The sequence below is a fragment of the Anastrepha ludens genome, chromosome 5, assembly GCF_028408465.1.
Source record: "Anastrepha ludens isolate Willacy chromosome 5, idAnaLude1.1, whole genome shotgun sequence".
Lineage (NCBI taxonomy): Eukaryota > Metazoa > Arthropoda > Insecta > Diptera > Tephritidae > Anastrepha > Anastrepha ludens.
In genome coordinates, this window is record NC_071501.1 from 1,743,471 (window position 1) to 1,760,943 (window position 17,473).

The 17,473-nt window shown below is 40.8% G+C and overlaps 1 protein-coding gene across 1 annotated transcript; it reads left to right on the forward strand.

Annotated features, from left to right (window-relative positions):
• The first annotated feature begins 4,520 nt into the window (after positions 1–4,520).
• On the forward strand, positions 4,521–10,031 carry LOC128863345 (uncharacterized). Its single transcript, XM_054102470.1, has one exon. The coding sequence runs from the start codon at positions 4,521–4,523 to the stop codon at positions 10,029–10,031; it is 5,511 nt and encodes a 1,836-aa protein (XP_053958445.1).
• Positions 10,032–17,473: the final 7,442 nt, after the last annotated feature.

Here is a 17,473-nt window from a genome sequence, read left to right on the forward strand (position 1 = left end):
TAGTTCCTAATAGAATATTTTTTGTCTTTTAATACAAACCTAAAATTCAGCTCATATCCCACAGACGGAACTGCCGATGGTGTATAAATAAATAATTTTTAGATAGTAGAAATATCTTCAGTTGTTTGTTAATGGTGAGCTTTTCCTATAAAATGTGTACTTACTCTTGGCGCCAATTTTTAATTGTTTTTAACTGCACAAGCTGCCGCTCTTTGCATATGTGGATATACTGACTTTTGCAACTTATATATATTTAAAATATAAAATCTTTATTAATTAAATTCAAAAATGTTTCGATTTTTCAAAAGCATTTGATACTATTGATCACAACATTTTACTGAAAAAATTGTGCTATTACTATAAGTTTGGAGCATTTTCTCTGCAACTAATAAAAAGTTACCTTTCGAATCGGCTACAACAAGTTAAGTGTGGCGATAACTACTCAAGTCTAAAACCAATTACGTCAGGTGTGCCGCAGGGCTCTATTTTAGGTCCAATTTTATTTTGCATTTTCATTAATGATATTGTTGACTGTTGCCAAAATTCGTGGATTCACCTCTATGCTGATGACACCCAGATCTACCTGTCAAGGCCAATAGGTCTTATTGAAGATTTGATAGCAAGGCTTAATGAAGACCTCACACGTATTTCTAACTGGTCCAAATCTAACAACTTAAAATTAAATGAGTCAAAGACGAAGGCGATTGCTATTTCTCATTCAAAGTATGACCTTAGCTCTTTGCCGCCAATATTACTTAATGAAGTAAATATTAAGTTTGATGACATAGTAACTAACCTGGGTTTCAGAATAAATTCAAGACTATCATGCGTTGACCATGTAAACTTTGTTGTAAACAAGGTATATAATATTCTTAGAAAGCTATATTGTACTGCCTACTTACTGCCACGGCAAACTAAATTAAAACTTGTTAGATCACTCATTGTTCCTCATGTATCATACGCTGAATTAGTATATTGCAGGCTTGATAATAATTCGAAACAAAAATTGCAAATCGCTTTAAATAATGCAGCGCGTTTCGTGTTTGAAAAAAGGAAATATGACCATATATCTGTCTACTCAAAACAGATTCTCGATCATAACCTCGACTCGTATCTCAAAATACGCTCTGTTTTGTTCCTGCATAAACTAATATACACACAAAAACCATTGTACCTGTATAAAAACATTAAACAATGCCAGTGCACCCGAACATTGAATCTAATTGTTCCGACTTACACTTACTTGGAATCAGACCGCATGTTCTTTGTCAGTGCCATTAAACTATGGAATTATATACCAACTACAATAAAGCTTATAAAACAAGCAAGGTGTTTTAAAACTGCAGTTTCTAATTACTTCTAAAATTTAATACCCCTTTCCTTCTCCCATTCCCACCATCTTTCTCTTCTTCTAACTTACTACTCTAAGTTTTAGTCTATAAGTTTAATAGTTAAAATAGTTTTAAATCTAAGTAGAATTTCTATGTATACCATCCTCGTATTCTAGAATTATAAGAAGATGTACTACCACAAGACTCTGTCTTACTATGTACAAAACAAATCAAATAAATTGAAATTGAAATTGAAAAAAAAAAAAATGAGTTCAGTAATTAAATTCAAGTTAAACTCAGGATACAATAAATAAATTTAAATAGCAAAATGAAAAAATATTAAATAAATTAGAGAAAATACTACAACTGGAACCGATCAGTGGCGACAATCTTCAACTTCAACTGACAACTGAAGACGGATTTTGACCCCTACGTACTACTGCTGATTCTTTCGCGACGATCGCTGTTGATTGGAATTATAGTTAACGGGACCACAGACAGAATCCTAATGACCAAGTCTCTATTTTGTGTATATATATAATATATATGTATATATATATAATATATAGTCCGGGAGCCAGGGGTCATTTTGAGCTCATCATTTAAGGCCAACTGATTTTAATACAGAAGGCAGACGCCATCCAATGGATGACGAAACTAACCGTCCAGTAGCGGTGGGTACGTGCGTGGGATGCTGCGAAACGTGTCGAAAAAAAATTTATAACAACTCATTTAATACCGGCTGAAATTTTTTTTGTGTATTGTTGACATTTAGTAGAATAAAAAAATAGTCAGCTGCGCGGTAGAGGGGGAAAACACGTCAGCTGAACTTGTAAAATAAATTAAAAAGCAAAACTACTTTATGCCGATTGAAATTTTTTTACATAATTTTGGACACATATGACAATACATATAATAATGATAATCAGCTGCGTTTATAGCGGTGGGAAGACTGTCAACCGAAGCAAGAATGTATCATTGCGTTCAGCTGACGTGTTTTCCTACCTCTACCGCGCAGCTTACTATTTTTTTTTATTCTACTAAATGTCAACAATGCATGAAAAAAATTCAGCTGGTATTAGATGAGTTATTAAAAATTTTTTTCGACACGTTTCGTACCCTCTCACAATCACACCCACCGCGGGTGCGCCAGCTGACGTTCACTTTCGTTATCCATGAAAACTAAGTCACAAGTATCGTTAAGAATTTAACGGTATAAAAACGCAGTCCAAAATCAACCCCTGGCTCCCGGACTAATATACATATATATATATTACTATATACCTATTGCTTTGGTAGTTGGATGAGTTCCTCCTCCAACATTTGTGATGTGCGTGTTGATGCTATCAGTTGATGTTTTATGCGAGGGGTCTCGAAAACGGGCAATGCCGTAGGACAGTCACGCCTCAGCCCATTTGGCTACGGCGGACGTTGTTGTTGTTGTTGAGGTAGTTGAATAATTCCACTGAAATACTCCTAATTAGTGACCAGCACCGTTTTACTACCACTGTCTCGTGTGATGATGTCTTTCATTTTTTTTTTTTTGTTTCGAAGTCATATCCATTTAGTGAGGTCCAGTATAGCAGCAAATCCTTTATCTCGATATCTGAGATCTCCTTAATTTGCTGTAGAAAAGGCTTACATAAATAGTGGAAAAACTTTCCTTCGCCCCTTCCGCTTGACAGCTTTTGCAGATAGCTTTGAAGGGTAGGTTGAGTCTAGCTTCATGATCCCCTACTTTCCAATGGCCTGTAAGGGTTGCAGTAATGCGTGAAATGTTTGACCGAGAACATCCTAACAGGTCCTTTGGATTTTGTATGTCGGCCATGTGCTTTTTGTTGTAATACATGTAGTTAGTCGCTTCCATCTTCTTTCGACTAAAGCATGATAGTGTGAAGCAATGGAGTTGGAATCTAAGGCCTTTATAGCTGCTTGACTGTCTGAGAAGATAGCTACTCTTGCACCAACTTCCTTATAGAGCTCTAGGGGTTTGCATGCTTCTCTGATCGCTAAAAGTTCTGCCTGGAACACGCTGGCATAGTCAGGAAGACGAATTGACTGAAATAGGTTGAGTGGCTCCGAATGGAATGGACGGCGGACGTCAACTTATATTTATTCTAAAACTTCCACAAACTTTTCATTCCAATTCCACAATTTTTAATTTGAGTTTCTGGAAAGATTTTTGGTATGCAGTTTTAGAGCTTACTAAATCTTGTTTTTGTTTTTTGTTTTTTTGTAGCTGTAAAAAAATCTTGTTGCCCATCTTCTGCATACAAAAAAATTTGTGCTGTCAGAATTTGATGAAGACAACCATGAGCATTCAAAATTTAAATGATGTCGCTTTATGCGGTGTTTCGAATCATCTATAAGTTAATGATCAGCAAGAAAACTGTTCAATCAATGGCTGTTTGCGTCGAGCTCAGCCAAACATTAACAAAATGCAATAATTGCTCAGAAAACCAAAACTGTATGTACATATATTTTTTCCTATATTCTAGATATTTATTTGTTAATGACAAAAACGTTAAAGGCAATCATCAACTTTTCTAAAATATTTTCAATTTAAGAGGTGAAAAAACGAAGAATATCTGAAAAAATTCCAAAAAGCCGCGAAAGTAGCTAATCTTCGACTTTTTCATATTTCCGCAGAGAAAATAAATTCTTCGTTACTGAAATGAAATGGTTTTTAAATTGGTTCAGAGTTGGCTTTAAGATTGGTTCTAGAAATTTAAGCTGCCTGTTGTGAACCCCTGATTAGTTGTAAAAATATTGGGAACCCTTGATTAGTTGTAAAAATATTTGGTGTACTATATACTTTATGTATTTGATTCCCGCTAATTCTGTGTATGCGTGTTTGTACACAACTAGTATGTCCGCACAATAGGTAACGGTCAATGCAGAGTTCCTATTTCGTTGTTTCTTGTTCGCGTACATATGTACAAACGCGCATATATAGAATTAGCGCTAATTTGTATGTGTCCTTCGCCGAATTTGCCGCTGCGTTAATGACTGGTTCGATTTGAGAAATCAGTCGTTAGCCAGCGGAGGGAGGACACACTGCGAAATAAACGCTACAACGCACGGAAAGTTAAATTCGCAATTCCCTCTTTTTTTTCACAAAAGCTTTATTTCGCACGTCCGTTCGAAGTCATTTGTTCGCCACTTGTTCCAGCCAGGACCTAGGTAAGCATGGCGACACCAGTTTCAAAGGCCACTACACCTGCATCAGTAGCCGACCAGCAAAGGGTGTCGGATACTGGCACTGCCGTCGGTGTAGTGGATTTGCCAAGTGCTCCCGTTGCCGAGGGAGTCACCACTCGTGCTTCATCTGCCGCCCGCCAAGAAGTGATGTTCCAGGCTATGCAAAAACGCATCGCCGCGCTTGAACGTAGCCTGAAAGTTGCCCAAGACAAAATAAGGGAACACGAGTTAACCAACGAAGCCCAGCGCGCTGATGCGCAAAGCATAGCCAGTGCACCCAGCGACAGTTCCGCCAACGAATCTGCCTTGCCGTCATCAAGCCTGCCGATGACACAGATCCAGTTGCTTCAGCCGCAATCGCCGTTAATAACATGTGCTGCTACCTGTGTGCATACGGTGCAGCCGCCGCCGCCTCAGAACGCTACACGTTATCAGATGTACACCGCTACTCGTTCCTCACCGCTTATTTACACATCCTCAACAAATGGGACGTACAGCAGCTCGACTTTGCCTCCGGGCGACACATTTGTTAGCAGTCTTCCGTCAACGGTGCCAATTTCCGCTAATGTGGGCTCCTTACCCTTGCAGTTTTCAACCAAGCCAAGGAAATTGCAAGATTTGCCGGAGTTTAGCGGGAAACCAGAGGACTGGCCGATATTTTTTACTGCCTACACCGAGTCAACCACTGTCTATGGGTACAGTCGCTTTGAGAACAACTTACGCCTGCAGAAGTGCTTAAAGGGTGAAGCCCGAGAAGCTGTTAAATCGCTACTAATCCATCCAAACAACGTGGCCAATATCATAGAGCAACTTAAGTTCCGATTCGGTCGCCCAGAGCAATTAATTCGAAGCCAGCTAGCCCATGTTCGAGAAATTGCCCCGATATCGGAAAGCTCAGTGGTAAAGTTGATACCATTTGCGACGAAGATTAGCAACGTCTGTGCATTTTTATGTTCTGCATGTGGCGGAGAGCAGTATTTAGTGAATCCAACACTCCTCGATGAGCTCGTCGGAAAGTTACCCATGAGCAAGCGTATCGAATGGGCAGTCTTTGCGTCATCTTTACAGCCTTACGCAACTGTTCAGCATTTTAGCGATTGGCTCACTCAACTTGCCAACGTCATCTGCACGGTTTACGATGGAGAAGCAGCAAAAGATTCGAAGCGTCGGGTTGTGTTGCACGCTGCCGAATCTCAACGTCATTCAGCCTGCCCTATTTGCCAGGGCCAACATAAGCCAGCCGATTGTACGCAGTTTAGTCAACTTACAGTGCCGGAAAGGTGGGAGGAAGTGAAGCGACGTCACCTTTGTTTTTCTTGTCTCAACGTTGGACATGGGTCACGCAATTGCCAACGGCGCAAACTATGTTCAACTGACGGGTGCAAACGGTGGCATCATAAATTGTTGCACGATATTGGGAAAATAATCGATGGGTCATCAAACCAGTCACCGCGGCCTCGAGATCGCCAACGACGTACTTCCATTGCCGATGCACATACAGGTATTAGTACGAGGACGCAGCCAGCGTCTCGTATTGAACAGCAAGGTGATGCGGGTGCAGCGGTCCTTAGTTGCAGTACAGATAACAATAGTAAGTTATTATTTCGGATTCTGCCGGTCGTGCTGTATGGGAACCAAAAGCGCGTTGAGACGTACGCACTTTTAGATGAAGGTTCGTCAATAACAATGATTGATAGCACACTAATTGAAGAGCTCGGCTTACGTGGCCGGACTGAACGCTTGAACCTACAGTGGTTCGGAGGACGTGCCGCTCAGGAGTCGGCCATGGTGGTAGATCTACTCGTGAGTGGTGCCGGTATGCAAAAGAGACATAAGTTACGAAGGGTTTATGGTGTTTCAAACTTGCAGCTGCCTTCTCAGAGTCTGAATAAATCCGATTTGCGTTGCCATGAAAGCCAATTGAATAAGCTGGCAGTTGAACCATACGCACAAGTCAAGCCAAAGCTGCTAATCGGACTCGACCACTGCCACCTCGGTTTGCCGTCAACTACAATGCAGCTAAACAAGTGTGGGCCATTCGCTGCGAATACTGAGCTAGGATGGGTTGTATTTGGGCCAACAATGAACTCCGATCCATCATTGCCATCATGCTTATTCGTTAACTGCCACACTGATCAATCTCTACATAATATGGTTGCTGAATACTTCGAGACGGAAAGCTTTGGGGTTCGAGCTGCACCTATCATGGAGAGTGAAGCTGACGTCCGTGCTCGGGAAATCTTGAAGTCTACTACATGCCGTGTTGAAGGAAGGTACCAGACTGGTCTGCTCTGGAAACGTTCCGACATACAGCTACCTGCCAGCTATTCTATGGCTTTGAAAAGATTAGCGGGTGTTGAAGCAAAAATGAGGCGCGATACAGACTTTGCCGCTGAATATAACCGCATCATAAGTTCTTACGTCATGAAGGACTACGCACGAAAGCTGTCGCCAGAAGAAGCCGCTTTAACTTGCAATAGAACATGGTACCTGCCTCATTTTGCCGTGAAGAATCCAAATAAGCCAGGCAAGTTACGCATGGTGTTCGACGCAGCTGCTGAGGTGGACGGTGTGTCCCTTAATTCACAGCTTATGAAGGGTCCGCAAGAGTATCGGTCTTTGCCTGCTATACTATTCCACTTTCGGGAAGGAGCAACGGGCGTGTGTGGGGACATCAAAGAGATGTTTCACCAAGTGCTGGTTCAACGTGACGACAGATGTGCGCCACGATTTCTTTGGCGCCAAGGTGATACTACCAGACAGCCCGAGGTATATGAGATGCGCGTAATGACCTTTGGAGCAGCATGTCCGCCTTGCGCCGCCAATTATGTGAAGACGATCAATGCGTTGGAGTATGGCAACAAAGTCAAGGGTGCTACCCGAGCCGTGAAATCGATACTGGACTACCATTATGTCGATGACTATGTCGATAGCTTTGACACAGAGGAAGAAGCAGCTGACATAACGAAACAAGTTCGCGCAATACATAAGATGGCCGGTTTCGATCTTTGTAATTTCGCGTCAAACTCATTAAGAGTGACAGAAGCACTTAGTGGTGACGGGAATATCCGTCAAATAGCAAATAAAGAAGGAGTACTGGTGGACAGAGTCCTCGGTTTGTTTTGGCAGGCATCAACCGACACTTTTGGGTTTAAACTGAGATTCAACAACGTAGATTCCAACGTTTTGGACGGAGGGCGCCGTCCGACGAAGCGAGAACTTCTCAGTGTGGTCATGTCGATCTTCGACCCGCTGGGCTTTCTTAGCAACTTTGTAGTGAGCGCTAAGATCCTCATGCGGGAAGTGTGGAAGAATGACATCCGGTGGGACGAGCCACTGCCAAACAACGTAAACACCGCATGGGAAGGATGGCGTAAACAACTGCCAATGGTCGCCGAATATACCGTCCCTCGATACTATTATCGAAATGGGAAACCTGAAGTTTTGCAGCTCCATGTTTTCGTCGACGCCAGCGAGGATGCCTTTGCCGCGGTAGCCTACTGGAGGTCAACTAATGCCGCCGGTGAGGTTGAAGTCGCATTTATATCTGCAAAAACTAAATGCGCGCCGATGAAGTCATTGACGGTCCCTCGATTGGAGCTTCAGGCAGCTGTATTGGGTACGCGTTTGCTGAATTGCCTACGAGAGGAGCACTCCTTGCACATCGATGACTGCGTCATTTGGAGTGACTCCAAAACAGTGATCCAGTGGCTTCGAAGTGAACATCGACGCTATAAGCCATTTGTGCAGCATCGGATCGCCGAGATATTAGCCACAACTACTACTGCAAACTGGAGATGGCTACCTACCGAGCACAATGTCGCTGATGAGGCTACTCGAGCTAATAACTTTGTCGACTTCAGCTCGTCCGCCCGTTGGTCCTGCGGCCCACCATTTTTGTTACGAGAAGAGCAGTATTGGCCGACAGAGAGCTCTACATGCAATCATCATGAGGAAGCTGACAAGGAACTACGTCCTAAATTCGCCCTTGCAATCGTAAGCTGTACGTTTCTAGACTATAACCGATTCTCTACATTCAGTAAACTGGTGAGAACGACAGCATGGGTCCTGCGATTCATTGACGTTTGCCGCCGCCGTAAACCGCCAGACCGAGGCTATGGGTTGACTGCCAAAGAAGTTGAGACTGCTAAGCTTTGTTTGTGCCGCCTCGTTCAACGCGGTGAATACGCCGAAGAGTTTCAGCACATCGAAAGCGGTCGCAACCTGCCACGCACCAGTTCGCTCATTCAACTTTCGCCGTATATAGACGAAGATGGTGTTCTTCGTGTACGAGGACGCATAGAAGCTGCCAGCTGGCTCCCAATAAGCGCGAGACGCCCTATCATACTACCGCCAAAGCATTGTTTCTCAAATCTGGTCGCCATGCACTACCACGTCAAAATGCATCATCAAAATCTAGAAGCCACTATTTGTGAGATACGTCGCCTTTATTGGGTACCACGCCTCAGGAGTTTGCTGCGCAGTATTGTCGCCAATTGCGCCATTTGTCGCTTAAGAAAAATCCATGCCGTATCGCCATTGATGGGCCCTCTTCCGATTGATAGACTCACTCCTTATGTCAGGCCATTCAGCTATACGGGCCTTGATTACTTTGGACCGATAACAGTAACTGTTCGCCGCGCCAACGAAAAAAGATGGGTGGCGTTATTTACGTGCCTGACAGTCAGGGCTGTGCATCTGGAGTTGGCTCATGACCTCAGCACTGACTCATGCATAATCGTATTGCGCAACTTTATAAATCGTCGCGGCGTTCCCGTACGTGTGAGGTCCGATAATGGGAAGAACTTCGTCGGTGCTGACATGGAAGCAAAGCGCTTCAGTGAAGTCTTCGATTGCAATCGCCTGCAGGGTGAGCTATCGCAAAGGGGCGTAGAGTGGATTTTTAACTCGCCTTTCAACCCGGCAGAGGGGGGCGCTTGGGAACGATTGGTGCAGTGCGTAAAGAGAGTACTACGATGCACTTTGAAGGAAACGTCGCCACGGGAGCACACGCTCAACTGCTTCCTAATCGAGGCGGAAAATATTGTGAATTCTCGGCCGTTGACGCACTTGCCCATCTATGTCAACCAGGAGCAGCCGCTGACTCCAAATGACTTCCTTCTCGGTGAAGCCAACACACCGCGAACTCCGATTGCCAGCGAAGTTCTGGAAACCAAATGCTTTCTTCGACAACAGTGGCGTCTTGCTCGACAACTAAGGGACCATTTTTGGAAACGATGGATAGCGGAATACCTTCCGACATTGACACGCCGGGTGAAGTGGTGCCAAAGAACAAAACCTCTGCAGATAGATGACCTCGTCTTCATATGCGACCCAAATATATCTCGTCGGGACTGGTGTCGAGGCAAGGTGGAACGTTTGTATGCAGGAGCGGATGGTGAGGTCAGACGAGCTGACGTACGCACTTCGAGTGGATTAAAGCGCCGTGCCGTCTCCAAATTGGCAGTTCTGGACGTTGATGATGGTGAATCGGGTTGATTCACGGAGGCGGGAATGTTGTGAACCCCTGATTAGTTGTAAAAATATTGGGAACCCCTGATTACTTGTAAAACGTTGGGAACCCTTGATTAGTTGTAAAAATATTTGGTGTACTATATACTTTATGTATTTGATTCCCGCTAATTCTGTGTATGCGTGTTTGTACACAACTAGTATGTCCGCACAATAGGTAACGGTCAATGCAGAGTTCCTATTTCGTTGTTTCTTGTTCGCGTACATATGTACAAACGCGCATATATAGAATTAGTGCTAATTTGTATGTGTCCTTCGCCGAATTTGCCGCTGCGTTAATGACTGGTTCGATTTGAGAAATCAGTCGTTAGCCAGCGGAGGGAGGACACACTGCGAAATAAACGCTACAACGCACGGAAAGTTAAATTCGCAATTCCCTCTTTTTTTTCACACTGCCCGAAAACATAATCTTTAACATATGTAAAAAGATTTGCTGATAAAACAAAAAAAGAGTTTAACTCTTCATTCCAATGGAACCTTAAATCAACAAATAGTATAAAGAGTTTCAAGTAAACGCATACATAAATAAATGTTCAAAAGCAACCATTCATGCAAGCGCCGACTTATTTCCCATTTTGAATATTCTCGGCAAACAAAAATTTAATAAAATTTTTTGCCGGAATTGCGATGAATGACGGTAAGGACATTTAAGCCGAGGTGTAATATCCGGGCTTTCTTTTATGTGCGTGAACCATATGCATATATGTCCGTGCGTTGAAAATGTGATACATTGCACACCTATGTGTGTGTGTGTGAGATTGGGTGTACGCCAGGATACAAGTCCATATGCACATATTAACACATTGTCAAAGTGTTTGTATGCGCGGCCGGAGGGGAGCGCAACACGGCTGGAGGCGATACAAAATATGCAATACAATTTACCACAAACCGATACACAAGCGCTCAAACGCACGCCCAAATAGGTATGGATAGGTAGATACACGCGTACGTATGTAGGTGTGCATGGGTTCATGCCAAGCTTTTTGCATTTTATGGTATGCGCTCGTCATACACGCGCTGATGATAGAGGGAAAATTGCGTTGATTTAAGTACTTACAAAGTCATTTATGTGTGTGTGTGCAACACATAGTACACGAGCAAGTTAGCGAGGGTGTCATGAAAGGACAAGGTTATGACAAGGCTAACAAAAATGACAATAGGTGTATATGTAAACAAACACGCACACACTCACCTGTGTAAAAATATATGCATACGAAAGCGGCTTAATAACCAACGATTTCGAACTCCGTCAAGTTAAGGGATATTTCATTTTATGACACAAAAAATGTGTACACTGCATGCACGTATGCATGTGTGTAGGTGTATAAAACATATGTATTTATATGCTTCCGCACCCCAACAGCCATTGTAGCCTCTGTACCTTTGACACTTGCCCGTCATTGTTTGTTCACACATTGTTCTCTTACCTGTTGGTGTAAACATAAATACATATGCACATGTGTATACATACATACATAAGTTAATTACAAGTAGCAACATAAGTTTGCATGTAGACACGCTTCAATGTTCGTTCGCTTCCTAGATGGCATTTTAATAAGTTTTTGCTACTGTGATAGCTCATGTCACCTGTGAACTTTTGTGGCCACTTTACCATGCACGCACACGCACACCTCTTAAGTTCAGTTATTGCCGCCGTGAAAAACTGCAAGCGCCATGTCATCGATGAAAACCCCGAAATATCCAAACGAATTGAATGTTATTAAAAGTGATTTGATTGGTTTATCGCACACTCGAGGAAAAGAAGCCGCATATAGCCACCCTCCAACCCTTTGCTTCGAACCCAAAAAGTCCACGCTTCACGTGCCCATTTATTTACGCATGTTGTGGCATTTATTTAACACACTGTTATAGAGACAGGTAAATACATACTTATGTGTCCAATATGCAAATTTTTTTTTATTGGCTTTTTTTAAAACATGCGTTGAGATATCACATTAGCCATCACGTGGTCCATATGAACCTCCTGTAATGCCAGCATAATATGATTAGTGGTTCAGGAGCGATCTGCAAAGGCAGTTTCAACCTTTTAGTTAAGAAATTATAAGCATAAATAGTTTACTACACACATTCACTACTATTGGATTATCATGACCACATTTATATGAGCATTTTATGAAACAGCTGTGCCCACTTAACTTGGGATGTTAATATATAAAAATCTATTTCTCCGTGTAATCTGTTTAGCCAAGCTTCCGTTCTCGGGATGAGTCTGAAAACCCAGCGCTCAGATGAGTTAGTCTTTTCTGGCGCTCGGCAGTCACTTCGGCTATTGAAAGCGCTCTGCCCATTTCGAGACATCAGATAGGTTCCCTGGATTTCATTAACCAACAGATCTGCAGCTATTGTGCCAGCAACACAACTTAGGCTGCTTCATATGGAAATATACTGAACGAACTAAATATGCCGAGGCCATGTTTCTCGCATCTGATTTATGTTCAATATAGTGACAGAGTACATAATAACTGAGTCCGTATTTTTCAGTAGCAGCTTTCAACGATGGTAACCAGAACCTCCACAGGTCAAGTTAACTTAGCCGAACAAGAATGATCTAACATAGCCCAGAAATGGTCCCTACTTTAGATCACAGTTTGTCTTTTATGAGATAAGTCTGATTTTAAGACTCGTGCAGGATTTAGTGCATTCCACAATTTTTTTGACTCTATTTTCTTTAGCTCATCTGTAAACTCAAAAATCATTTTTTTTTAGTTCGGCATTGCTGCACCAAAAGTGAATAGCTGACCGCCCTGATGTGGACAAATATAATATATTAACAGCTCAGCTGTGATCAAGTGTTGAACAGAAAACTTCATTTAATTTTCGAATTTTCGTATCTGTCAATATCAAGTCCTTCATCTCCGTGTGGGTGTGACTTGGTTTTTAAGTTATAAAATACAACCACTTTTTTTTTAAGTGAAACTTCTTAGGCGTCGATGGACGACGGAGAATGGAGAGTAAAATTTCAAGGCCATGCAACGTTTTGGGCATTTTCATTCCGCGAGAGAGAAAAAAGATATAACGTATAGAAAAAGGAGAAAGAGAGCTTACCTTATATATTTTACAGTAAATTACCATCATAAATCCATCCCTTTTCGGTTGATTATTTGCTGTTGACCGTCTGATATTTGACAGTTTATACAGGGTGGGCCATATAGCGTTTGCTTTTTGAAACACCTATTTTTTTGAGAATGGTTGCACAAAGGACATGTCAAATGTGTTCATAATTTACTTAAAGGTTTGATATTTACGAAATGGGACGCTTTACGTTTGAACAAAATTGGGAAATATTGAAAACCTATTTCCAAAGTGGTGAGTCTTCTTCTTCTTCCGCGATAACAGTAAATGGCGAGCGTTACCGTGACATGCTCAACGAGTTTTTCTTTCCAAAAGTTGCAGAGGATGACACGGACGACATTTGGTTTCAACAGGACGGTGCAACTTGTCACTCTGCCAAAGTTACACTCTAACTTTTGGCAACCGTTTTTGAATTCTGATATCAATTGGCCGCCTCGGAGCTGTGATTTAAGCCCGTTGGACTATTTTTTGTGGGGAGCCATTAAGGACAAATGCTATGCGAACCATCCAGAGACGATTGATGCTTTAAAACACGAAGTCGAAGTTGCCATTCATGAAATTGGAGCCCAAATAATCGAAAATGTGCTTAAAAATTGGGTTGATCGAATGGTCTACTATAAAGCTAGTCGTTGCAGTCATTTGAACGATATTATTTTTCATTCATAAATGGCAATGTTCAATCTTCAAAATAAAAAAAAAAGTTTGAAAAAATATTGATTTTTTTATAGCCAATTTTTTTTTATAGCCGATTCAAAAATCAAATTTTACATGGCCCACCCTATATATATTCTTTCTCTCTCTCTCTCTTTCTCTCTTTCTCATTCTCTCCCGGGTATCTCCCTCTTTCTATGAAAGTTTCACTTCTGTTATGTGCACTTTTTTTTAACTCACATTTTTATTCAAACTTTTTGTTCACGACTTAAATTTTTCAAAATTTTTTTTCTGATTTTTTCTAAATTTATATTTTTGGATTTTTCTAAATTTTTTTTTTCTGAATGTATAATATTGAAAACTGTCATAAGTTAAATACTTTTTCCCGACCAGTTTTTTCGAGTTGTGTTTCACTTTCACTTGAAGAAAATTGTTTGGAGGTGTGTGCGCAAAAATGTCGACAAAAATATGTAAAAAAATCCAGATATTAAGAAAAACGTATTAACTGTTTTTGCTTTTGTAGGAAGCTTGGTTAAAAGGGCAGTAAGGGGCTACATATTCACAAGCCTTCTATGGGAAGACATGAAAAAGGGATTTTGTTGGAGAAGCCCTTTCTCCAAATGTCAGCTGGGGCTGTCTGGCTGATTTATGCATTTTGGGTCAGTGCTAAGTATGAGCTCCAATTGCATTGTGCATCTTGAGATTTTCCTTCAAATGTGCATTCTCACATTTTTATTTTACTCTCAAGCGATAGAATACTTTTTAGTGAAAAATCATTCTAAGACTAGAATGCACTTTAGGATTTGCATGGTACTTGTATGACTTTGTGTGGATAGGAATCGAGCTTGTGGCCTCTGAGTTGCTAACTTAGCCACAATCTACCACCGGATATGCCCTTTACTTATATGTGACTCACAAAAAGTCCACCGCAAATCGAGTTTTCATCTACCGTATATTGTATATATATATCTTTAATGGTATATTAATTCATTCATTTTTTTAATATTGCATTCAAAAAATGTGACTTTCCGCAAAAAAAATTAATTTAAACAAAAAACAAGCAACCTACAATATAATCTCACCGCAAAATCTCTGCACCACTTTTGTCGCAGCCAAATAAACCATCTAACGATAAATAAGCTTAAAATCGTATTATAAAATAATAAATAAAAAGAAAGCGCGGCCACTCATTGTGGGCATTGCAGACAACTGAACGTCGAGCATTTCGGCCACCAAAAAACTGCATTCAACTTTACACTTTCCATTTTGTTCATTCACTTTTTCGCTGGATTTACTGTTACGAAATTTTTCAGCAGTCAAGCATCGCATTTTATTTTTTCCTTTCTTGTTTTCCTATTTGTTTTATTTAATGTTTTACTCTGCTGCGTTTCAAGCGTGTTACATAAATATTTCCCTTTGTACAGTATGCACATAAAGTGTGTACTCCATTGGCATATACACGAAACAAATATATTTTATGCTTATATATATTATAAAAACATACTAATTGAAACAAAGGAGGCTAAGGTCGCTTTGATCGGAAAAATTACCTTAATTCATATTTACTTCAAATTTCCGGTATTCAGTTCCCAGTTTCAAGTGGCTCAATTATAGCGCTGATATTTAACATTTTTTGCTGACATTTTTCTCAAAACTCATACTTAATTGAATCAGTTGTATTCGATTTTTTTGGCCTGCGATGCTTGGTGCTCATTTTCTTATAAGATTAGCTTTAACATAAAACTGGCACGCCAACGCCTGCACTAGAAACACTTCTTTCATGTCTACAATAGGCCGGTTGGCTGTAGCGGTCGCAGTCGGCTTTGGCACCTAAAAATACTAAACATTTCTTTAAATGCATCTTAATGCTCACGTGTGTATTTTGCGCCACCTATGCCACAACATTGAACTGATGAAGTAATGCATTTTATGAGCCACCTAACTTCAAACGCCATTTGCTGCTGCTAAGTTAGGCATACAAAGTGGCTGTGAAATGAATTCTGGGGATAATGAATTCAGGAAAACAAAAATGAAAAGAAATTCCAATAGCATCTGAAGGCATCAGCTACTCAATGAAGATCGAATGCAACAACGCTACCAATAGCGGACGATGAAGTGAAAATAAAATGTGAATCTTAAAAGCAAAATTCGAAAAGGCAGGCACAGACTTAGGCAGGCAATAACTAGATTTTGGTGAAAGTAGATGCTGTACTGCCACGCACGCACCTTTGAAGGAGCATGTGAAGCCTTTACTCCAATTAAGACTAAAAAGTGTAGCATTTTTTACTCAGTACGTTCTATTGTCTTACTGCTGCCTTGTAAACGCTTTTTTAGAACTCTTTGATTTGTGTACTTAGTGAGCTACACAGAAGTGGACAATAAAGCAATTCGGTTTTTTATAAACACGAAAGTTCTCTTTTTGACTCTATTCTGGGACTTATTGGTTTTTTCAGCAGAGCTTCTTCATAAAGCACTTTGCCACAGAAATCGTTCAAACATTTAATAAAAATGAATGAGTACAAAAATTATGCATTTATCTTATTATAAGAAGTGGAAATCATCTGGCTTATAGCGAGAATAGACAGGTTTTCTTTCAAAAAGTTAAAAATATATTTTACTGATAATTCTCAAAATACTCCAGAAAACTTCAAAACACTTCAGCGTAACAAGAATCATCAAAATTAATGTAAGTTGCTAAAATTTGTTTTGTTTCACGGCATTCGATTCTCTCCCATTGCTTGACATCTGTAAAAGTTACGCTGTCTTAAATCTATCTCTGGATGGATTTGAATTTGCAGCAACGAGTTGGTATTAGATTTTGCGTTAAAAAAGACAATGGTGCGAAAACTTGAGAAATGTTGCTTCGGTAATGATACTCTATATATAAACTGTTTACGAGTGGCATGAACACTTCAGAAAATATCGTGAGTCCATCGAGAATAACGAACGTGGTGGTGAGCCGTCGCCATCGATAACTGATAAAGTGGAATAACCGCAAATTAGCCTCAGAAAGCTTGCAGGGGACTTTAATTTGAGGGAAAATAACTCGTATATTTTGCGGCATGATAATCATTCACAGTGCCATTATTATTCGTGAATTTTTTCCCAAGAACGAAATGAATACCATCCAACAGCCATCGAATTCTGCTGATGTGGCTCTCTGCGATTTCTTTTTGTTTGATCGAATCAAAAAACCACCCGGGAACGCGTTTTAGTGGTGGAAAAATCGAAGATAGCTCTGATGGCTATACTGTAATTATAGTGCCAGAAATGTTTCGAGAGCTGAATCAAACGCGGGCATAAGTGCGTTGCAATTGATGAAGAGTCCTTTGAAAGCGATAATGTGACTTTTGAGAAGTAAATTTGTATTTTGGGTTTTGTGAATATATTCCCGGAACATCTTGATCCCTCTGGTATTTCTGGCCTTGGGTACTTCTAGTATTGTCGGGTGCCATCTGACATTTCATATATTTTGATATGTGAGTCATATTGGTGTTGTTGGTAGTGGCTTTAAAAATTCATCTCGCCATAATAAACGGATAGGGATTAGCAAGACAAAAATGCAGGCATGTGCTTAATCCTTTAAACTTGCGTGCCGTTCAGTCTTTAGCACCGTAGAATGAATTTTCCCGTGGCCGCCTTTGGCTCACCGACGAACTCCGAGT